General features: G+C 41.5%; 1 protein-coding gene and 2 long non-coding RNA genes across 3 annotated transcripts in view; all 3 read right to left on the bottom strand.

Annotated features, from left to right (window-relative positions):
• LOC142112065 (uncharacterized) overlaps positions 1-25,506 on the bottom strand; it is a 94,477-nt gene that overhangs the window by 43,053 nt on the left and 25,918 nt on the right. The window contains 1 exon segment of the mRNA XM_075193913.1: positions 15,217-15,239. Coding sequence (XP_075050014.1) covers positions 15,217-15,239 — 23 coding nt within the window.
• Positions 12,283-13,308, bottom strand: LOC142112071 (uncharacterized). The gene is made up of 3 exons (XR_012681150.1): positions 13,248-13,308; positions 12,521-12,580; positions 12,283-12,319 (listed from the first exon to the last, which is right to left on the bottom strand). It is a non-coding gene; the product is annotated as an uncharacterized LOC142112071 (long non-coding RNA).
• LOC142112070 (uncharacterized) lies at positions 20,394-23,387 on the bottom strand. The gene is made up of 2 exons (XR_012681149.1): positions 23,261-23,387; positions 20,394-21,521 (listed from the first exon to the last, which is right to left on the bottom strand). It is a non-coding gene; the product is annotated as an uncharacterized LOC142112070 (long non-coding RNA).

Genomic DNA, 25,506 nt, shown 5'->3' on the forward strand with positions numbered 1-25,506 from the left:
GGCACCATACTGGAGCTCAAAGAGCCTGGGGACAGCTGGTGGCAACACTATTCTCCTACAACTCATGTGCAGTTGGCATTCACAGTCGGTGAATATCTGCTGACAGGTGACACCAGTAGAAGTGGTCAGTAACAGCCAGATACAGACAGTAAGAAGGAAACCCAACTAAACTGTTTAAGATCTCCCTCTCCAAACACTGGGTAGCAGAGTAAGCCCATCCAGTCACAGTTTATAACTGGTGGCAAGCAATTTGATAATGCTAGGGTGTTTTTTTTGGAGAGCCGAGTTACTCAAGTGAAGAGCTCCTTCCACACAAGGGAATGCAAAAGATGGTTAACTACACCGCAATGTCCAAGGTAGATCTCGAAATCCTGTGCAAAGCAAGAAAAATTGTACAGTAAAAAGTCATTATCTGCTGCACCATGATTTGGGTCCTGTCACTTTACCGAATTTGAGGACGGTGTTGGAGACAGTGATCTACATGTAGGTGTTTGGAATGATTTCTAAACTCCATGCTTTGTCCAAAAAGGAGTGGGTCAATTATTTGGTCCTTACAATGCAAGGGCGTGCATTAGAGGCCTATTGTGTATTGACCCCAGATGACTGTGCAGACTCTGAAGTGGTAAAGAAAGTTCTCTTTAAGTGCTACATTATTACCCCAGGAACCTACTGGCAGAAATGTGAGGATCTGGCAGAAGCCTTCTCATCAACCATGAGGAATTTGCTAACCAGCTGTGGCAGTTCGTGATGAGATGTATGAATGGATCTGGTGTCAAGACCTGGGTGGATTTAAATGGTTTAATTTGCAGGGAGCAGTTGTCTCGCCGGTGCACACAGAGGGTGGAAAAATTGGTACTGGACCACAACACAATAATATTTGAAGTAGCGGACCAGTTGGCAAATCAAAATGTAGTGGTTTGGCCACCCTGGCAGAAGCGCCAGTCTAGCAGCCAACACCAAAGAATTTTATGAATTGAAGAACATCCCTCTGCTGTTGATCACTCCGCCAAGCAAGTAGTTACAATCCTGTTCCACAAACTAGGTCCTTGTAATTAAAGCCACGGAGCCAGAAATATATTGAAAGTATTAAACTGTTTAATGTAGTGGAAAACACAGTCCATGTGATGCAAGTTAAACACAGGCCAGATCAGTGAATAAACAGACTTCCAGGTATAAGGCAAATATCAGGTTTACCTCCAAGTGACAAGATAGAGATGAATGCTAAATGCTTACAGAAAAGCAGAAACTGGCTAAGCAAGGATTTCCACAGGAAAAGAGAAAAAGCAAGGCAGTTAGTCCAAGGGTAAATAAACATTACAGGCACAGAAACATTAATGACCATCAAAGGAAACTGGGAGAGGCAGGCATATATAGGAGACAATCAGTGCAGCTAGTAGTCCCTGATAGTGAGAAGAGAAGGCAGAACAACAGCACCTCTGGTGGTTCACAGGTACTGCAGGGTCAATATAATAATAAATATAGTCCCAGAGGCAGGAGCTAAAGCAGCATCATGAGGCAGATCCTAACTGTAGCCACTAACCCAGGTGCTTGTAGCTAGCTGCAATTCCACCCTGTTCCTGGAAGTCATCAGACTAGACTGGATAGGAAGTGTTATGGCTGTGGGAAAACCGGTCACCTAAGGCCAGACTGTCCCACAGGCTGACTTGCATACCCGACTAAGGGAGGTGGGCCTAAAAAGATTGTTCTTGCCCCAGAAAGTCCAGTGGCGTATGTCACAGAGAAAAGTGACTCAGTGAAGAGGACATAAAGACACCCAAAAAGAGGTGGAAGCACCCAAGTTGGACCATTGCAGGGAGAAGGCCTGAGAGTCTCAGGGACCTCAATCACTGTGGTGAGCCCCCCATCCTTGCTGAACCTGCTGCAGCATTGCCAGGCTAGACTGCCAAAGTCACAGTTCCAGATGGACTCGAAGTGCCCACGGTGAGGGTACGTCTCGATTCGGGAGCTGGCAAATAAATGTGAGATGTGCTCCTGGGAAACGATCTTGGTCATGGGATGTGGACAGGTTTTTGTCATCCCCATTACCCAGAGTCAAGCTGTCAGACTACATGCTACAGGAGTGGCAGTCTAGAGGAAAAGACCCAAGCTACTAGACAACAAGAGCTGCAACAACATTTTCCAGCCCAAAAGAAAAGGTTGAAGCTGCTAGATCATCAGGACTTAGCCAGCTCTTTACCACAGAAAATACCCCATTCCCCAGCAATGCAAAGTATGTTGTTTCCAGCACATCTGCAATTAAATATGGTGGAAAATATTACGTTATGAACTTGATATTGAGGCTGGTTGGGTGAAATAGACCTTTTATTAAATGGAAATGCTATTAATTTAATTTTTGGGCTGGTGGGGGTGAAATTGATTTAAAAATCAAATCGGAATGTTATTACTCTAATGTTGGGGAAGGTTGGGAGGAAGGAAGTTTATTTATTAAACATAAACACTAAGAATATACTGTTGGGGTTTTTAGGGGGGAGGAGGCCTAATTATTAAACATGGGAGCTATTAATTTAAGGTTGGGGCTGTTTGGGGGGTAGGAGGCTTATTTATTAAATTTAAGTATTTATTTAAGTATTTAAGTATATTAATTTAATGCCGGGCTGGTTGGGGTAAAATATCCTAATTATTAAATGTGTACTAATTTATTGTTTTGGACTGGTTGGGTGGGGGGGGGTTGGGTTTGTTTAACTGTTAATGCTGAGAATGCTATTAATTTAATTTTAGTTCTGGTTGGGGTAAGAAGGCCTATTTATTAAATACAGAACACTAGTAATGCCATGGTGGTTGGGTGCCTAGAGTGTTGATTATAAGCACTGAAGGGCACCCAAACTTTATCTCGCTATCCCTTAGAATCTTTAATAGCGTCGCCCAACGTAAACCCCTAAAACCTAACCATCTAACTGAATCTGCCCGGGGAAATTTGCTCAAATCATGAGCAGTACCACTCTTACCGGCCCAAAAAACAAATGAATGGCCGACCAGCCAAAAATGCTTCCCATCCTGCCGTAAACCTGCAACATGGAGTAAAATGCACATAAAACAAATTTCAAGACATAATACATGGTATTAGAGAAAGAAACTACTATATATTTGCGCGCAACGCAGGGTGACGCATGCGGAGCTAAAACCGGAAACCCCGGGGTGCCACAAGCCAATCAGGCCCCCGGGGAAAAGAAATGGCAAATCCCTCCACGCCTCCTTTTAACAAGACAAGCAACGCATGTCATGGGTCAGCCTTACCACATTGCATTATTAAGCCTAAAGCGCAACAGCTGGCCTAACATACTGTTTGAAACACTTAGACCTTCACCTACCCGAAGCCACGATACTCTGTTCCGACACACCCTCCTCCGCCGCTACTGTAGCCGCTCCTATTCTAAAAGAATGAGTCCCATAGTCTGCTGTATCCAATCCAAGTTTAGCAATACAATTCTTAAAGACCGCGGAAAACTGGACCTTCGTAAGGGGGTACCTATCATGGTGCCTAAGCCAATTACCACCAGGAGCAGGGGACATATCTCTATACAATCTTGTAAACTCAAGCGGGCAAACTGCAATATCCTGATTACGATGCTAGGTAATCCACCGCCCCCTACCCAAAGGATCAGTCTTCAATCTATGGATCTTACAAGCTATGTTATCATTCTTAACCACAACATTTCTGTGAAGTAACCCTGAACCGATTGCCGATCTAGATGAAGCTAACAACTCACCTGTAAACCGCTTATGGTGGACAACCTTCTATACCATCTTTAACCTTTACCAGAGTTAACTTAACAACTAAAATAACGACACAGAGACTTGAATTGGCGTTTGAAAGGTCAGGAATTTATTATAGGCGAAACCTGCTGGGGAAAAATTGGTGGCCAACATAAACAGACCAATCAGCATCCAGGCCACACCTACTAGTTGTAAATTCCGTCCAAACTAATTTGGACTCGACTAGGCGTAAAATGCCAAACTCCCCCATTTGGCATATTAGCTGAGGCCCGCCCGCCTAAGCGGAGCCCCTTAAACCCGAAGTGCTATTCTGCTAATTGCCCAATCCCTTTAAGAGGAGAGTGCCTACTACGCCTTCAATGTAACAAAATGGCCGCTGATTGGGCTGCTTACTGCCACAGCTAAAGTTTCCCACCAGGAACCGCAGCCCGCCACCAACCGACCTCTCATAGCCAAACAAGAAAACCAAATATCTGCTCTATAAAGTATGCCATACCCAAATCAGACAAATGTACACCATCGGGCCTATAGTACTGCGTCAACACAGCCCTTATGGACGGATAACTAATGCAGCCACCACCTACTTCCTGAAAGGTCTTCCGAACCGCCCTATTTACCTTCCCACAAGCTTTCTCGATCCGTGCTGGTTTATCCGCCCCTCTCCAATTGCGCCTAGGGATAATATCTGACCATGTAAGGTGAACTGTTGGCCAATGTAACTTAATGGCCCCGACATCAGATCTTATATGTTCAATGAGCTCTAAACTGGACCACTTACCCAGGTCATTCCCCCCAAGGTGAATTACAAGTTCTAAAGGGCGCCCAAACCTACTCTCTGTGTCTTTTAGTATCTTCAACAGAGATTCCCAACGCATACCCCTAACACCTATCCATCTTATTGACTCCGCCCTGGAAAATTTGCTCACATCATGAGCAGGGCCGCTCTTACCGGCCCAAAAAACAAATGAATGGCCTACCAGTCAAATACTCCTCCCATCCTGACGTACACCTGCAACATGGAGTAATTTATTAGTAGTAAATTAAATGGCAAAACGTAAAACATAATTAATACTGAAAACAAAAAAATGCCACATTCGCGCATAACGCAGGGTGACCCATGCGGAGGTAAAACCGGAAACCCCGGGGTGCCACCGCCAATCAGGCCCCCGGAGAAAAGAAATGGCAAAACCCTCCGCGCTCCCTTTCAACAAGGTAAGCAACGCAACGTCATAGGTCAGCCTTATTACATCGCCCTGTCTAAGGCTAGAGCGCCACAGCTGGCCTGACATACCGCTTAAAACACTTAGACTTCCATCTACCCAAAGCCATAATGCTCTGCTCAGACACACCTTCTTCTGCCGCTACCGTAGCTGCCCCTATCCTAAAGGAATGCGTCCCATAGTCCGCTGCACTCAAACCAAGCTTAACCACGCATATTTTGAATACCGCTGAAAATTGAAACTTTGTAAGGGGAAAACCATTACTATGTCTAAGCCAATAACCACCGGGAGCAGGAAACATATCCCTATACAACCTTGTCAATTCTACTGGGCTGCAGGGGCATCCACGGGCGCTCCTGGAGCGCCCGCATCTAACATGGCCGCCGGAATCGGGATGGACTGACGCGCATGCGCGCGCGTCTGCGTGCGTGCGTGTCGTCGCGCATGCGCATAAACTTTTCTAGCCACCGCGGCCGCAGCGGAACCACCGGGGACACCCGTCGGTGAGGCCCGGATCTGGGCTCGCCGCTTACTAAGGGCCGAGGGGGGGGGAACAAGCCTCAGGGAGGCGGTGGGGTGGAACCCTAACTCTCTTGGCCCGGAGCATAATGGGGGAAGGAAAAGGTAACAAAAAACAAACAAGAAAAAGAGAGAGGGGAAAGTGGGGGGGGCAGGGACAAGAACTAGGGGAAAAAGATAAGGTGGAGAAAACAAGGAGGAGAATGGATTGGGAAGAAATGTGAAAAGAAAAGAACACTGAAAATACAACTTAAATAAACACGATCACAGCAATAAATGCAATACCAAAAACAGTATAACACAGTTAAAAAACACAGTGAAAAAACAGTTTATGTAGCAATACTTACCAGGACAGCAGAGAGCCCATACTCACTTAACAAATCTATCCGGCAAGAGGAAGTCACATCCTTTTCCTATATGTTATAAGCCTCCTCAGGAAAGCAAACCCCTCCCCTTCCGGCTCCACTGATTGGATAACTCAGATTTCTACCACAACCCTGGTATGCCTGTACTTTTTCCTCTGCCTGCCCCCTCAGTGTTTATATCACCTCGGTCTCATTCAATCCCTCTGTTGTATTTCTGTAAGCCATGAAAAAAGCCTTTACACACTCAAGCCGAAACAAAGCAGCTTCAAACTCATTTAAAATTTTCCAAGAACATGCACCACATAGCCATATAATCTCTAATTTCCTTGGATATCCTCACAAAATGCCTTGCTTTTGTAATCCCAACCGTAGCCCTCTCTAACTTCTGGCAAAAACCCCTACACATGGGTATCACTCTACAAGCAAAATTAAGCAGGCCAAGCAGTGACTGCACCTGTTTTTACTGCACCTTACACTCACCCTGAAACGAATCAATCACACCCCTCAACTTAGCTACTTCCTCCATTGGAAGCTTACAACACCCTGCAACAGTGTCAATTTCAATAACCAGGTATGACAATTTCTCGATATGCCTCGTCAACACGCCAGAGCGTGACCTTGATGCTGCCAAATCATCTGTAGCCTTATTAGTGATGGCAAACATATCCACAAAACAACCTGTGCCTATCTTACCACACACCCGGCACCTAATATCCCCCTGATGGCTGTATTGGAACAGCGCACCACATCGTCCCTCAATATCCTGCTTCCTTCATTGGAACCAACACCTTCCAACCCCGCCCTATGGCAGGTACTACACAACTTCCTCTCCAGGAGCTTCATCAATCTTGTGTCTGCCCTCCCAGACCTGTCCGGAACCTCACTCCCAGAGATAGAAGAGCTGGAATCAGAGCTAGAACCAGACACCCTACTGGCATGCTCACCAACTGATCCACGACTACCACCTTCCACACGTGATGACGGGCCCACCAGGGCCGTAGATGCGGCTTCCGCATAAGAAGCACGCCCAGACCTCTGACCTGATGTCACACAACCAGCCGAACCTGCAGAGGGAGAAACAGAAAGAGAGCTCCCCGACCCAGGAGCCGCAGTCCCCGCATCCACCAACAGTGCTAAAGTAAACAAACTACGGTCAGCCGACCGCGACTGGACCTGCTCGCTGACCTGGGTCAACTAAATTTGAGGCAATCATGCAGGGGACACTCGATGACCTGCCAGGGAGGATGCATGATCCTGCCCTGAACCTGACCCGCCAGTCACCTTAACCTTTTCATCTACATGCACCCTCAGTGTTTATATCACTTCTAATCCCAGCCCTCTCTTACTCTTATAATAATTTTTTTGTTTTTTTTGTTTTTTTGTAACTACCAATATTTTAAGCATAATACATAAACATCTATATCTGTATGTCTAAATGAAACAAATAGATCTATATATTTATATATCTATATATCTATATGAAACATCTGGTGTTAAATCAGCAACAGTGTCCATCTTTCCGTGCTCATGAACAGGGGAAATGTCTTGCACTGACGGATACAGTCACCAGTCCTCTTCTATCAGATAATTTCATGTTTCTAATACATTTGTAGTATGTGCAGGTTTTATATGAAGAATTAAAGATCTCTGGTAGATTTGGTTAAATCCATACTTAAGACCACTAATTTATGTAAATATATTGTATCTTTAGATGGCTGATGGTGAAGGAAAGAGTAAAACTAGAAGACTTATGTTACAGCTATATTTCTAAATGTGGAAAATGTATTATATGTAAAATATATTGATGTACAGAATCCTGAATTTGGATTAAAATGTGGATAATTCCTAGCAGGTTTAGGAAGATTTGTGTTCAGCTGAATCCTTGGGATTCAGCCAACAGAATCTGATTATTATTTTCTTGGTGTATATATGTGTAGAACATTGTGGATAGTGCATCAGTACAATATAGGTGTTTCCTAGGTTAGTATGTGTAGAATCAGACTATGTAACAACTTAACCCTTCAGTGCAAGACATGAGCTCACCCTGTATACCGCATGATGGTATGTCTCAGTTCCCAGCGCTGCCATTGTCTTGGTTTCCACTGATGTTGCTCGCAGAAACCACCCTTCCACATCTTTTACGAATCCACCTCCACAGGGACTGAAGACGAGATCTCCGGGGGCCAGATGTTTGCTGTTGCCTCCGCTGCTGCTGGTCTGCTGGAAGGCAGCACCATGAGCACAAACAGAAGAATGAAAAATCTGCTTGTGCATCATTCTCGATGGTGATCTCTCTTGTGTCCACCTGCGGTGATGTAGTGATGACCACGGGAACGGAAGAAGGGATGTTGTCAATTGAGGCATGCGGTCTTTCTGGTGGGGATGGTGTACAGTCTGAGACCAAGCTGCATAGAGCATGAAGACGTTCTGTTGCTGTCTGTTTCTCATGTGTATTCTGTAGGGGGAAAAAGTTTGAGTCCAAGCCTGCTAAGAAAACTGATACTGATCTTAGTAAATGTAACAAGGATTAGTTATTATCGCAGGCCTGGATGTTCTATGGGGGAATTTAATTGGCAGCGTTACTCGTGAGAATAACGCAGCCCACGCCCTATTATCGTTAGTACGATAATTTTAACGCGGCTCTCTACTCAAGGCTTTTAGAGCTGCAAGCAAAAATCAATGTTGAGATTACCGTACTAACGGTAATAATGTGCACTATTACCGTAGTAACATTAATAGTGCAAGGAACGCGTTATTCTCACGAGTAATGCTGTCAATTGAATTCCCTCCTCTGAATGTAACTTAATTAAAGAGCACAAATTGTGCGGACATAATAAATTTTACCAGCTTCCTTCACCATTATGTGTTCTAATAAAGTCATGTGATGAACTACAGAAGCTCTAAGGCTCATATACAAACATCAAAACATTCAGTTGCTTCCCTAAAAGCAGCTTCTCCTCCCAAACTAGCTCATTAAAATAACAGTGCAATACTAGACACAGTTGTGCGCCTTATCTGCACTTAGCAAAGCCGCCCCCTGATCTATCTGTTTCCGCCAATCAGACCTTTTGCAGAGGATAATAGAATCCATCTAAATATGAAGTCAAAAAGCCACCATACCTCATTGATGGGAACTTCACATCCAGCATCTTCAGTTGTCTTCACTTCATCAGATGCTGAGAATTCTGACTGTTGATAAAATGTATGCATATGAAAAGAATGACTACACAATGGGGTAAACCATGTACACAGGTACAATATCCTAACCATGAAGCAACCATTAGTTTTACGCAATTCACTCCTGGGGCTGCATGTGCATTAAGTTGTTTTGTTTTTTTAAGCTGATGGAGATATCACAGATGAGCTGTAACTTGCAGTAACCAATCATAACAAGACATTCCCAGTAGTAGAAGTAGACGGCATTAGACAGAAATTAAAAAGAGGACATATAGATAGCAGAATGTCAGCTTAATAAAAGAAACAGGTAGACAAAGCCAAAAGGACATGCGCATGGTTTAACAAACAAGGCAGATTATATTTGTGTTGCGTCTGTTATATTAATCTACATGCGGAAGCCAAATACCAATAATGGACTGAAATTTTAGGAGCTACAGCCAAAGATACATTCCTAGTACTCGTAAAACAGGATAGCACTTCACGTGAACCAAACAAATGAGAAGACCATCCCCAGACTAATAGTAGGATATCATAGTAGCTGATAGTGTAATTTAGCAGATATTTACAAACATTGCATGAAATGGGAAACCCTCAGGAATCAAACACTCGATCCTAAAGAGATCAATTTTATCAGGAGGTAGAAGATTTCCCGATGTCCAGCTCTACTCCTGGGCTTTGTGTTGACTTTTGCTACCTCTGGTACTATCATCATCATCATTTATTTATATAGCGCCAGCATATTCCATAGTGCTTTACAAATGGATACAAACACAGTAATAAAACAGTACTGGGTAATACAGACAGACAGAGAAGTAAGAGGACCCTGCTCACAAGCTTACAACCTATGGGACAATGTAAGTTTGATACATGAGGTTAAGTGCTATATATTGTATATTGGTCAGATTGCAACTGTAAAAAGTGCTCAGTGGGCTATATGATCCAGTCACACAGCAATGTTGGTCAGGGGGTCAGAGAGATAGAGATGGGATGTGGGGAATAAAGGATAGTTTTGAGCCAAAGATCACACCTAGGCAGCAAGTGTGGGGTAGGATATTTTGTCATGTTCTCAACAGAAATCTAAATGTTTTGCAAGCCCAGATAAAAAAATTACTAATATAAGCAGAAGCATAATAGAAATCTGATTTTTCCACATATCCTCTGCTGTACCTGGTATCTGATCTGGATTCCATTTTTCTGCCCCACCCCTCCACCCAGCTTGCTGTTGCTTTAGACCTCCCACCGCCACCACCACCAAGGCCCAATGGCCTCAACTTCAATTATGTTCCATCTGTGTAAAATTAATATAATGTGAAGTGGTCACTGATGGGAAGACTTATATTTTTAGAAAGTTGTATCTTAGTAAATACCTCCGAGCTGTTATCCAGATAAAATCCTGGGGGCGGTGACTCCAGTCTTGGTGCGCACTAATAGGACAACAAGGAGCAGAAAAAGTAAATGTTATTACAGAGAGAGAATATGGGTTTTTAAAATGAATACAGAGAAAATCCAGTGAATTGTTATAACAAGAGTAGGAGTTACTAGGGTCTAGGATGATATTGCAAATTTGAATTTATGTAAATTTTACATTTCATACATAGATTACTACATTACTACATTATTATTATATATATATATATATATATATATATATATATATATGATTTTATAAATATATATATATATATATATATATATATATATATATATATATATATATAAATATATATACATACACACATGACATTTAATAGTGTATTATTGTAGTAGGTTTAGAACTATGTGACTTAGTAACTCTCTCCCTGAATGATGGCACTGTGCTGTTAACGTTAGACCATAGGGCCCCCCTCTCTTAAGTACCCTGGGCCCCCCAAATCCATAATCTAGCTCTGCCTCCTTTGCTACATTCACAATATTATGACAGCAGGTCAACCAGATCTTATGAGTAATGACCTCAAAGTCCGAAAAATGTCACCTGACTGCCCAACTTCTTATGTCTTTAAAGCAAGAAAGAGTGACCTGTATAATTCTCTTATCTTAGAAGTTCCTGGGTGCAGATTGCTGCCATGTGCTTCTCTATAGGAGGCACTGGCCTGGCCCTGTGTTTCTGCACTGGGTGGAGTAACTTGCCCTTAAACATCATACTATCACCATCACCATACTATCACCACGGTCAGGGATTGAGGCATCACTGTCAGTCATCCAGCAGTGCACCATGGCCACATAACAAGCACTCTCTGTACGGAACCTTTTCTTATTCAATTTGATTCCAGAGAACTCTATTATAGATGTGAGATCTCTGTTCTCAAACATCTTTCCCCATAGTGGCCTTATGAACTGTCAGATCTATTCAGGTCGAAATGATCTACTGAAGGAGATTACTTTACACCTCATCCACTCATACTCATACAAGTGGGTGAGTAAGAAGAAGACAGAATATTTTATACATTGTGATGACTGGGCAGCATAGTTTTATCAGGTGCAGATATAGAAATTATTCATATTAACAGGAGCATAATAGATATCTGATATGTACACATTGCTGTAGACCACCCACCACCAAACCATCACCAACCAGCAAGGCCCATGACCTCAACCATATTCCATCTGTGTTAAATAAATATAATATGGAGAGTCTACTGATGGGAAGACTTATATTTTAAAAAGTTGTATATCTAGAACATACCTTAAAGGTGTAATTCAGAAGATATGTTTCTAAAGCTGTATCCGGTGTTGGTGCACAACACTAAGAAAACAGGATGCAGAAAAAGTAAATGTCATTATAAACATGAGACATCTCTGTTCTCAAACATCATTCACCAAAATGACCTCACAGACCGTTGGGAATATTCATATCTAACTGATCTACTCTTGTAGATTATGTTACACCTCTTCCATTCATACGTATACAAGTAAGTGGAAGGGAGTTCTATGAATCCAGGAAAAGAAAGAAAACGGGAGACAGTATATTTCGGTCATTGTGACGACTGAACAGGATAGTTTTCTCAAGGTCAGATATAGAAATGACCCATATTAGCAGACAGATAATAGAGATCGGATGTTTGCATCTGGTACCTGAGAAGTACTGGATTTCATCTTTGCTCCAGCCCTCCACCCAGCTCGCTGTTGGTGTAGACCACCCACCGCTAACAAGCCCCATCAACCTCAACCATATTCAATCTGTGAAGAGTCCGCTGATGGGAAGATTTATATGTTTAGAAAGCTGTATACCTAGACAATACTTACCGCCAAGCTGGAATCCAAATGTACTCCTGGAGGTGCTGATCCGGCGCTTGGTACATCTTCCTAAGACAATCGGGGGCAGTAAAAGTAATTGTCATTACAAACATATTGTAGGAGGAAGTATATGGCTTTTAAAAATGAAAGTCTCTCAACACATGGCTTCAACCTCAAACATATACCATTGGTGTAAAATAAATAAATATAAAATGAAGAGTCCGCTGATGGGAAGACATATCTTTAGAAAGTTATATATGTAGAAAATACCTCCGAGCTGGAGCCCATATAAAATACCCGCGGTGGTGACTGCGGTCTTGATACACTCTCCTAAGACAACCGGGAACATAAAAAGTAAATATGGTTAACCCCAGATATGTGATGCTCGCCTATACAGTCTGTCCTATTTCCTAAATAAGTTGCATCTACCATTAACTTATACAAGTTGAGAATGTTACATTTTAGCAGATACACAGATCACGCCGGGGTTCTCCTTTAAAAATTGCCATCTTAATTGCCAGCAGCACCTAGTCCCAGATGTGACTGTATGCAGGGGCCCCCGGCTCCCCTAAGTATGACAGCGTTATTACGTCACGTCCAGGGGCCTCCCTGCACACACTGCGTGAACAGGTGCTGGACACAAGAGAGACGAAAAAAGATAGAAACCCTAAAATAATTATATCATTAAGGGGGCACTATTATAATTTATAATCATCAAGGGGGCACTAATAATAATTAATATCATTTAGGGATTAATTATGAACAACAAGGGGGCAATCATTTTAATTACACTTATCCAGGGGACTGGATTTCATTTTTTATCTTACCACACCACACAGTTTGATGTTGCTGTAGACCACCCACCATCACATCACCACCAGGACCTATGGCTTCAACCTCAACCATATACCATTGGTGTAAAATAAGTAAATATAAAATGAAGAGTCCACTGATGGAAAGACTTATATCTTTAGAAAGTTATATATGTAGAAAATACCTCCGAGCTGGAGCCCACATAAAATCCCTGTGGTGGTGACTTCGGGCTTGATACACTCTCCTAAGACAAGCGGGAAAATAAAAAGTAAATGTCATTACAAACATACTGTAGGAGGGAAACAAATGAATGACTCTCAATACAAAGGAAAGCCAGTGAACTGGAATAACAAGGACAGAGGTTACTAGAGACTATTAATACATTTCAACTTTGAATTTAAGTGATGAAATTTACATGATACTGGTATAAAAATGACTGCTGATTCATACCACAGGCTCTTTGCAAGATGGATGTTAAAGAACCATTGGTGGGAATAACTGGTACCTGGACCACTACCTGGTGAGGATCATGTTAGGGAAACATGAGAACCTTGAAGAGGAGGCTCATATAGGGCCTGATTCAAGTCCGAACGCAACTTGCACCTAACTTGCTCTTAAGAAAAGATCACGGAACCCATATTCAAATCCAAGCGGACATCAAGATGTGTTTCAGTTTGAATCTGGGTGTAAGTGCAATCTGCCTAAACGTTACATGTTGTACATTAACAGAGCACAGCGCAGTATACACACAAGCGTATGTGCAATATAAGGTATTTAAATAAAGCCTAGAAAAAAAATGATGAACAACTCTAAACAGTATAATCATATTTATATTTTTTTTACATTAAATACATAAATCAAGATCTCCTTAATGCATATTGTACATACAATGGGCCTGATTCGCTAAGGAAAAGAAAATAAGTAATAAAAGGAGTAACATTGCATCTTGGCAAAACCATGTTGCATTGGAGTGGGAGGCAAATTTAAAATGTCATGGTAGATTTATAGTTGGGGTTGGGCATGTCCTAGATCAACTTTAAATTTCAGTGTAAAATTAAAGCTATCAAGTATTTGTGTGTTACATGAAAAACAGCCAGTATTTATCTTATGTGCTAAATAATAACCCTATTTTCACCCCTTGCATTGTAACATGGTTTTGTCCAGGAGAAAAACCTTGCCACCATTGTTCCCTTATGTGTTGTAGGCAGTCGTAAGTGTCATTTGCTTTGGACATGAATTACATGCAATTGCGTTAATTGGAGTAAAGTCCGTTTTGGAGCAAGCGCAGGTCTATTTCACGCAAGATAAGTCTGAACATGAATCTGGCCCATAATATTACATGTACATCTTTATACATAGAAGAGACTAAAATCTTTGGCGTTGTTAGGGGAGGATGGTAAAGGGTGCCCATGAGGGTGTGGCCACGCACCCATTGTGATGTGACCACACCTCCATTTATGGACGCACTGCTGCAAACTGTGTTTTGTTTTGATTTGGGGATTGCAAAAGTTGGGAGGCATGGAATAAAGACTGAATATTACTTATAATATAACTAAAATGTAACAATATTACAACATAAGCGCATTGTCACATGTGTTGAAGCTTAACCTGTGCCTCAATTTAGAATTGAACAACGATCTTCCATATATAATATAGTAGACAAGACATTTTACCTCAGCGATGGAATGTCCAGCGATGTTTTCCTTATTCCTCCGGGAGGTGTCATTGGGATCTCCAACGAGGGTCTCCATTACAGCTTCTGGCACTGGGGAGACAAGAATATTCATTATCAGCTAATATATTCTCAATGATGGGTGACTTTGTTTTACTATAAATTATCATTAATTTACCCATGGTATTAGCAATATAAAATCTGTTAAACATGTTCCTTATGTGTCTGATCTTCATCCATGTGTTTGTTCATTATCCCTGTTTTGTGCCTTTCACCCTTAGTTCCTCCCCAGTTGTCTCTTATGTGCGTTCCTTTGTGTGCAATAGCTCCCTCTTGTGTGTAGATCCAGTCTGCACCGTCTGACACTCAGGTGGGATAAGGGACTTTCAATTTGAACATCGCTTCTGTGAAATTTTCCGATTAGAATGTGGCCTATGCCGATAGAGAGTCCATAACTGATCTACATGGAAAAGCTAGCTACCGCGGCATAACCGTGGACCTTGGCTAGTACATGAGTCCCATTAATTATTATTACTATCGTAGTTGATATGTAATATAACACAGTGATCGGCAGAACAGGTATTGGGAAAAACAGAGTATACAAAATACAGGGACATACAAAGTAGACAAACATGACCACATCTTGATGGGGCGTGGTCAAGGCACAGTGAGGGCGTGGTCATTAGCTATCGCCCTTATCCCAACATTCCCACAAGCTGGACAAATATGTCCCCGGGCAGGATAGTGGACTCTTCTGCTGAAATTGGGACATTTGGGAGGTAACTACCATACTGCTTATCAATTGTGGTGAAACTATACCATAAACAAGGAAAAAACACATACTGAGAGGCATTGGCGCAAACATGATATAGGGAGGAACCAAAATATATCTTACCAGAAAAAGCCCATATCCAGTTGGAGGAAATCTGCTATTTTATATATGTAAAGCAGCTCCCATATAATATTTAGTGATAACGTTAAAAAATTGTCACCGGATTATAGCATCAGTCATAGAAAACGGGGCCATAATCTGTTAATAAACACACAAATGGAGCCATAATTTGCTGACAATCATAGAAAACAAACTACCCTGCAAACTCTGCTGTCAGGGCCCGGAGCAGTTCTTCTCTTACCCCTAACTGGCAGTTTGCTCTCCTACAGCCAGAGACCAGGGCAGGACCGGAAGGTGAGCGCTATCTGTCTGTAACAGAACATGCTGACAGCGGCTTCAGGACTCAACAAGTTACATCGGACTTACATGAAAGATGGGGGATGGGGGGTGCTGGGTGTACCACTGGGTGCCCTAAATGTCCGTATTAAATTCTTGTTTGATATTACCACTGGGTTCCCCGCCCTAACGAACACATTTATATTTTTCTTACATCTGGAAGAACTGCGGATGACAGGTTTGTCTTCACTCATTTTTCTGTCTCTTGTCAGACTTAGCGATCAATCTGTTGTTAGGAAAATTATTAAAAACATGGTTACTTTCAGAGCTCTTCATTATTTAATAAAAAAAGTTACTAAAAGCAAGTCTCAAAAAATGTGTCCCAAAGTTACTGGGTCTAATTCATTAAAGAAAGAAAAGCAAAATAAATGAGTAACTTTGCACCTTGGCAAAACCATGTTGCATTGGAGAGTGAGGTAAATTTAGGGGTAGGGCATGTCCTAGTTCAGCTTTAAAATTCGGTGTAAAAATAAAGCTATCAAGTATTTGTTTGCTACATGAAAAAACAGCCAGTATTTAACTTATATGCAAAATAATAAACTCATTTGCACCCCTTGCATTTTAACCTGGTTTTGTCTAGGATCAAATATAGTCCTTTATTGCTTTGTTCTCCTTAATGAATCAGGCCCACTGTGTTTAAATGTATTCTACACTTTACCCCCAACCTTGTCTTGTCTCCCCTCGCTCATCCTTCTCCCCTCACCCCATTACTTCCTCATCCTTTCAAATCTCTGTTACTTTCCACTCACCCCCTTTCTCTCCATCCATCTTTGGTTCTCTATCACGGGGGGCTCAAGATGGACTAAAATCATTTTGTTAGTTCTGGATTAGTTTAGTTCACATTGGGGCTAATGCACATGGGCACCATTACAGTCCTGTAGATTCACTCTTTTATTATATACAGGTTACTCTGCTGTTCCCCCTGTGACCCCACAAGTGGGCTTACCTGAATAAAGGGCTGGAGACTATCACTAGGGCCCATAGAACGTCAGACCTGGTGTAGGAAATGCACAAGGCACTAACTAGGGCATTTTTTATTAGCTATGGGGCATTTTTGGCTTATACATTATTTGCTGCACTTTGATTGTTCTCATTAGATTGTAAGCTCTCTCCCTACCCTTGGTTTTTATATTGGCTTTTATTTTATCTATATTGTATGTACCTGTTTCATGTATGACATGTTTTACTCACTAATCTGTAAAGCACAGTTGGCCTTAAAAATTTATAATAATAATAATAATAATAATAATAATAATACACATTTTCTGTAAAACCATTTTAGAAAATGTTCCCCTTTGTGTTCACCTTTCAATTCTTAGAGATATTTGGGTTTAAAATCAGGTCCAAGTTTTCATACTTATACTGTACTGTAAATATTGTTACCAGGCTAAAGCCATTAACACAGGGCTTAGAGATGGGTAAACCAGGAATACACAGACTGTAAATTATTCTCACCCCCTGAATATATCCCATTTATAATATAATCCCCGTCCCAGTCTTGTTACATTACCTGTGGAGATGACTGACGCTCTGTTTGAAATTCAAGTGTAAACAGCTGTTTCCAACCAATCAGATTGAAGAGAATTCTGTGACATCACCAACCCAGGTAGCTCAGTGCCCAGTAATCCCTGATCAGCCATTGGTTGAGAGCTGTGTAACTGTAAATGGCCATATGTATGACAGCCCTATGTCTTAGTTATGTACATATGTGTAACATGGATGAACTGTGTGAATCATGGGGAATTACTTGTGAATCTGCCAATCTATTAGGTCAAACACAATCTCGTTAGTCACTACTCATAGGCAAACCACAAAGTAATCTCCCCCAGTTATCTTGAATTCTGTACCTCTTAACGATTCTGATGGCAGGTAGGAGGTATCCTAATGACCAGTCTATGGGTAACCTGCATTAGGACCTTACACCAGACTACAATAATCACCTTGGCAAGTGCTTACCCAGTGTGCCAAAATCAAACGTTCTCATGTGTAACGTTCTAATGTAAACTGCAGCATTAAATATAGTTCTTGTAAAAATATGATAGTGACTGTTTCCCACTAAGCTTGTTACTTACTGTCATAGGAAATTAAATCAATGGCAGAAGTAGCTACATGAAGATATGCTTCATGTAAAGTATTTGACATTACTCAAATATCTATTTTCCACATTACTTTTTAATTGGATTTTTACATGTATTTGGGTTTAAAATCAGGTCCACATTCTTTTTATACTTATACTGTACTGTAAATATTGTTACCAGGTTAAAGCCATTAACACAGGGCTTAGAGATGGGTAAACCAGGAATACACAGACTGTAAATTATTCTCACCCCCTGAATATATCCCATTTATAATATAATCCCCGTCCCAGTCTTGTTACATTACCTGTGGAGATGACAGACGCTCTGTTTGAAATTCAAGTGTAAACAGCTGTTTCCAACCAATCAGATTGAACAGAATTCTGTGACATCACCAACCCAGGTAGCTCAGTGCCCAGTAATCCCTGATCAGCCATTGGTTGAGAGCCGTGTAACTGTAAATGGCCATATGTATGACAGCCCTATGTCTTAGTTATGTACATATGTGTAACATGGATGAACTGTGTGAATTATAGGGAAGTGAAGCCATGACCTGAATGGTTATGTTATAAAAAAAACTATCTATATATTGGCATAAGACTACTTAGTGGGGTATTTCTCATTGTTGTGTGTGAAACAAGAAGAATTTTTACTTTTCCCCCACATTTTGTTTTTTTATGTTTCACTAGAGATGAGCGGTACGGAGATAGAATTAGATAGACAGGAATTTTAGGGTACAGAGTCGAATTGAGACATGACTCAGTGTCTTGCTCCAAATTCCGATCTGAAAATGAGGCAAAATGTCATTTCATGTAAAATGTCAGATCTCGTGAGTATTGGATCGATATCTTCAATGTATAGCCGTCCTTCCTGTTCTCAGCTGCCATTTAGAAGTGGAAGCAGATGGGTATATTATTAAACTATTTAAGAGTTAACAAAAACTATTCTTTCTTAATTTTAAAATCAAAGATGTTTAAATCTGATGACAGTAGTGCCAGGGGCAGTATCAGCGACATCTGAAATATTTAGTGGGGAAAAATAGGGAACTGTTTGATTGTGAGCAGCACCCCCCCTCCCCCCACAAACAAAATGCATATACTGTATATATATATATATATATTATATATATATATTTATATATGTTGCTTTTACAATCTAAATGTTTGTCTGTGAAGGTAATTGTGTGTGAGGGGCAGCATCACATCTGTCCTAGTGAGCGGCTATATGGCAGGGTGCGGTGAATGACCTGACACTGTGTATTATACACAACCCAGTGGGCTGTCACAGTAATATAGTCTTTTGTTTGACCAGTACCGCTTGTCACATATCTGTAGCTAAGTGGACAGTCGGTACAATGACATTTTCTAGGGACTGAAGGACTTTTTGTTTAACCTCACAGTACAGCAATTGCTGTTAAGAAGAAATAAGATTGTGATGGAATTTGGTAAAGTGGACACATGATCTCAACTAATCGGTTATAACCTGATGCATTGATGGGGAAATTGGACTCACATCCAGTGATAACATAGCTGTCATGGCTTTAGTGATCCGCTGTGCAGCAGGATGCTGGCTGTCATACTTGGTTCCTCTTGCGTCTCAGGCAATTGTTGATTATAATACAATAAAAAGATTGGTATATTTGCGCAGGCCAACTGAAAGCACCCTCTGTACACACACACACACACACAATGTGCTAAAATAAAAAACTGTAAAAATAACCAATGGTGACAGAGCTGGCGCTAACAGTTTTAAAGAGTCAACTGTGAAATAATATATATATATTCTTTCCATCTTGATGTATGTCTTCCACAAATTCCAGAAGTTTGCAGTGATCAAAGTAACTTTCAGATTTCTGGCATTCACCACGATTATGGTCACATAAAAAAAAGTGAAAAGATAAAATCATATCATAGCGTAACATATAATATGTGGTTACACCGAAAACCACTAAATATCCCAAGGATCCAGTGGGGGTTGATAATTACGACAAAAACACCACGTGATGGGTGTTCTCAATCCCCTATTGGATATACACTTACAAGATTTCAACCTTGAATCAATATAAGCCAATATTTGTATTATACATTGCTTTTATGCTTCTTTGGTGCCTTGTCAGGTCAGTTGTCACTTGTCTTTTGAGCACCTATCATAAAGGAGATCCAGTAAGAGGACAAGATTCCAGGAGGATATCCATGTATACATATTGGCTTATATTGATTCAAGATTGAAATCTTGTAAGTCTACTACTGTCTTATATCACTGAGGTAGTATCAGTACAAAGTAACATGATAGTATAATGTGGGCAGCGTGTCTTGAATTTGGTTCCAAGTCACCCTAACAAAATAATAACATTAGTTTAGCCATTTATTTTTTATTTTGATAAAATGTACATACGAGGACAAACTTTTAAGAGCTAATTTCTCTTGTGGTTACTCGTTAACAATTCATATGAATGTGTACACATCTAACAACAAGATCATCCTAGGGGGGAATTCAATCGGCTTCTGCACTATCACCGTTGATAACAGTAATTTGAACCCGGACGTCTGCTCGCTGCTCCCTGAGCAAAACAAACAGCGTTAAAACTTACCGCACTAGCGGTAATAATGTGCAGTATTACCGTAGTAACAGTAATAGTGCACAGGCCGTGTTACTTTCAAACATCTCCACCTTTTCTAACCCACAGTTTAGTAAATATACCCCAATGAGTGTGGTGGTCCCGCCAGCCCCTGGATCACTCACCCCCTCCTGGGTCCTCCACTGCTGGGGGAGAACCTTGGCTGGCATAGAAATTACAGGTAAAATACAGACTTGATATACTAAAGATTGAGATGTTTTGGAGAAAGTATAGCAGGCAAAATAATAAAGATGCTGTAATATTAATGGTGAAAGAAATAACTTCTTTATAACAACCCTTCACTCTCAAATATACAAAAAAAAAAATCTGCTTTCAGTATGTTGTTTACATCACATTATGTATTGGTTACAAAATATTCAAATATATATTACAAAGCTCAGCTGTCTGTAGTATGTAACAGCGCACACAAATGTCTGATAACGTCCATTTACAATATCAGGTTATATATTCCACTTGCTGGTCCTCATCATAACAAGTGACAACACAACTATCACTCTTCGCGTTAAATTCATCAGGTGGGATAATAACATGAACTTCAGGAGTAGAAATAAAATAATTAAACTGTTTTTATTATGTTTCTTGTGTACTCCTTCGTTAATATCGCTTGATGAACGGATACTTTAAAGAAGAAAACACAGAACAGTCCGCTCCAGAACGTGTCCCTTTACCCTCTGGAGCGCAGCTCTGGGAGAAGTAAGTCACAAGCACTATGTGAACTGTCCGGTAAACAGATGAGCTTTCAGCAGGGTCCTGCAGTTAGAGACCATACATGACAGACAGACATTCTGTGAAGATTTCCAGGGGCAGCATTCAAGAAGGGTCGTAGTCCTGAGAGCAGAGGTAACCTAGGAAAAATAAAGCGTCAACGTGAGCAGAGGGTGGGTACGTACAGATTGTGATAATAGATATAACAGGTGGAAATGGATTGGCCAGCTCTAAATACTTTTGCAATGAAAAGATAATTAAAATGGAAAACAAGATGATTTCAGTAGCAGAACAGTAATTAATGATGGAGAGTAGGGAGGTTATTCCTGCAGCAACTATTTGAATGTACTGTAGGGTACCAAGATATCATTACAGCAAGATGGAGGTTGCAGCAGTCTGGATGGTATGTAACAAAAATTGCTTTGTAGTACAAGAAAAAATGCATTTGTAGCTGTACAAAAGGACTCACCGTCCACACATCCAGTGCCCAGTGGGGGCTTATATATACCCAGTAACCCCCACCTGACCCAGGCCCCTTAAGGAAACATGAAGCTGCCCCAACACTAACAAGTAGCCATTCCAACTTGCTAAACCTATCTTCCAGCACTGTGCACTACAGAGCACTGTGAAGCAGTGACGGCCATTCCTGCAATCACTACCTGGGAACATCTGTAGCGTCTATACCTAGGTCCCGCAGAGTTACCCAGCATTGTGAAGGGGGGGGGGCACTTAATCTAAACTGAAGGCCTAACAGGAGAGAAGAGTATAGAGCAGGAGGAGTGTCGGTGAACTTCTAGGATGTCTTAAATGGCCCTTTCGCCTGTTCCCTACAATATACTACAGTGGTTCCTGGTATCCCCAATTAATGCCTGAAGTATACCAAAACTTAAAGTTATGGATAAGTGAGAAGGCTGAAGTACGCCACCTAAAAACAGTGCATTGAAATCTGGATGTATTGTTATTTTTGTGAGATAATTGAGGTGTCTTATGTACAGTTTGTGACAAAAGCAATTATATTAATGGCCTGTAATGATAATATCATCTAACTAAACTCTGACTAGATACAGTTAAAAAAAGAAAACCCCAACATCTATGGCAACAATGATCTCTGTATTATTATCTCATTCACTGCTAAGGATCTACTCCTCTTTCAAATAAAAGGCGCCTCTTTCATTTTGAAGTAAGAGAGGTGTCAGGATTGAGGCAGCGGGGCCTGTGAGGTAAAAGCTGGTGGGCAGCAGTGAGACACGATTGTGGGCAGGAGGCCTGTCAGGGAAAAGATCATGTAATACGTGTCATGGGGAATATCTGAGAAAAGTTAGCAAGTGTTGTCAGGTTATTGTTGTTTGAGGAGGGGCCGTGTGGGGAAGAGACTTCTCCTTCACATGCCTCATGCTTTAGTCACACATGTCCCCTCTCTGCCCAGCACCTTTAGTCACACATGCCCCCTCTGCCCAGCACCTTTAGTCACACATGTCCCCTCTCTGCCCAGCACCTTTAGTCACACATGCCCCCTCTCTGCCCAGCACCTTTAGTCACACATGTCCCTCTCTCTGCCCAGCACCTTTAGTCACACATGTCCCCTCTCTGTCCAGCACCTTTAGTCACACATGTCCCCTCTCTGCCCAGCACCTTTAGTCACACATGCCCCCTCTCTGCCCAGCACCTTTAGTCACACATGTCCCCTCTCTGCCCAGCACCTTTAGTCACACATGTCCCCTCTCTGCCCAGCACCTTTAGTCACACATGTTCCCTCTCTGCCCAGCACCTTTAGTCACACATGTCCCCTCTGCCCAGCACCTTTAGTCACACATGTCCCCTCTCTGCCCAGCACCTTTAGTCACACATGTCCCCTCCCCATCACATCACTACTTCTTACCTTTCCTCCACTACACAGGAACAGGAAGTTATCCAGCAGCAGCTCCTGCACTGTGTACCATGTGACTACAGCAGTCACATGACCTCGTGATGTCACAGAATTATCTGAAAGGGATTTAGCTTCTAACAGCTAGTAATGAATGTAGCATATAGCTGACTAGCAGCAATGTTATCACTAGAGTAAAATAGTTTATTACTGCATTGTCCTTAATGTAGAACAGCGGCGGCCATTTTCCCTTAGTCTCCCAGACATAATACAGCTGATACAGTTATGTACCAGTGACGTTCCAGAGGGGGCGTGGTCACATACTCTTGCAGGAGCCATTTTACAACCTGGAGAGCAGCTTTAACTCATTCATATATAACAACAACATCCAGGACCTGTACAAGGCTGAGGTAATATCTTCTAACAATATATTATTATTATGCTGAGAGCAGAGATATGAAGGATTATTATACAGAGGAGTCTGTATAGGGAGACATTACAGCTCATATAAAATGCTGTTTATAATGGGAGATTATTATTATATAGAGGAGAGGGATGTTGTAATTACTATATATGCAGAGGGATGTGACAGCTCCCAGCACACACACTGTTTATAATGGGTTATTATTATTATTATTATTATTATTATTATTATTATTATTATATAAAGGATAATAATCTATATAGTGATATATAAAGAGTAATAAGACAATTCCCAGCACACGCACTGTTTATAATGGATGAATATTATAGAAAGGATAATAATCTATATAGTGATATATAACAAGGAATAAAACAGGTCCCATCACACACACTGTGAGCTGTAAAGAAGTAAAAAATTAGTAGGTACAAAGCGTCCCATCCAATCCCGTTTTCAATGTATCATAGTAGAGCGGGTGGGTCCCAATCCTGTTGAGAAAATGGTCTGGTCACTACACTTGCATAATGTGAGTCTGTAAAAGTCTAGGTTGCACGGTCTAATCACGTTGTGCAGGTTCCCTGTTTGTTGGAAAGTCAAGGGTTTCTTAGATTGAGTAAGGAACTGCCCCACCGTTCTAACCCCCGCGTCATTCTAGATAGTGAATAGCTAGGCAGCCTCTCCATTCTAAAAACTAGGGTTCCCAAATAGAGGAAGATGGATAGATAAGTAAGGTTTTAGTTTCAATGTATGTATGATGTGCCACAATTTTCTAGTGGACATAAAATGGTGGTTGTCAAGAACTGTCGCTGATACGTTGTGGTCATGTAGATGTAGGAAAGCAGTCAATTTTAGGCCAGGGAGGAAATTTTGTTCTGGTGAGGTATCCGCATAGGTGTCAGACCCTTGTATCAAATCCCTCCGGTACTGAAGTTGAGCAGCCTGATTATAGAGTTCTATATTGGCCAAATGAAATCCAGCATTAGTCCTGGGTTGTTAAAGTTTCAATAGGGCAATTCTTGATTTTTTTCCCCCCAAATGAAGTTTTGAAATACTCTACAAGTCTAGGGGAGGATTTCATCTTAAGTAAATTTGCTCTACCCATTAAGTAAAGACAAAGATGACCCCAGCCCTCAACCTCGTTACTAGGTTCCCAACAACTTTCGAGATATGATGTTGATAGAAGAGACCAAGGTTCTTAGAAAGTTCTATACCTAGATATGGGATAGTGCTTTACGCCAATTTAATTGCTATGTTTCTAGCCAAGTAGCGTCAGGTAAAGCAAGGATCAGGTATAATGCCAGGGATTTATCAAACGGACAGCTTGATAAATACAACACGGACGCCCCGAAATACAGTATGTAGGTCTCAAGCATAGGATCAAGTACTAGGTTGAAGAGTAAGGGTGACATGGGGCAGCCCTAACGTGTACCCCTCGTCATGGGTGCCGCCTCTCCAATCAGGCCATTGATTAGTAGAGAGGTGGTTGGGCAAGAATAGAAAAAGCTTATGGGCCTGAGTCATTAAGGCAGGATACAGAGCTCATCGTGCAGTTGTTCTCAACGTTACGTAAATCATCTCTGCGTACTCCTGGAGTCGGCAAGGAGCGGATCTCAGGATACGTGTGGTGATGACTATGGGCGTAGGGTCACTCTGCTGTACTAGACCAGACACTGCAGGATGCGTACAATACGTATGTGGAATATGAAATCTTAAAAGAACCGTAGACCGTCATAACTGTCATTTGCGTTGGCATACGCAGCGGACTTGCTTTATTTGACGGCCGAGTGTCCTCGTTCTGGGCATGCGCAGAAGGGAATTGCGAATGATACGCACAAAAAAC

The sequence above is a fragment of the Mixophyes fleayi genome (genome assembly GCF_038048845.1).
Source record: "Mixophyes fleayi isolate aMixFle1 chromosome 12 unlocalized genomic scaffold, aMixFle1.hap1 SUPER_12_unloc_1, whole genome shotgun sequence".
Taxonomy (NCBI): domain Eukaryota; kingdom Metazoa; phylum Chordata; class Amphibia; order Anura; family Limnodynastidae; genus Mixophyes; species Mixophyes fleayi.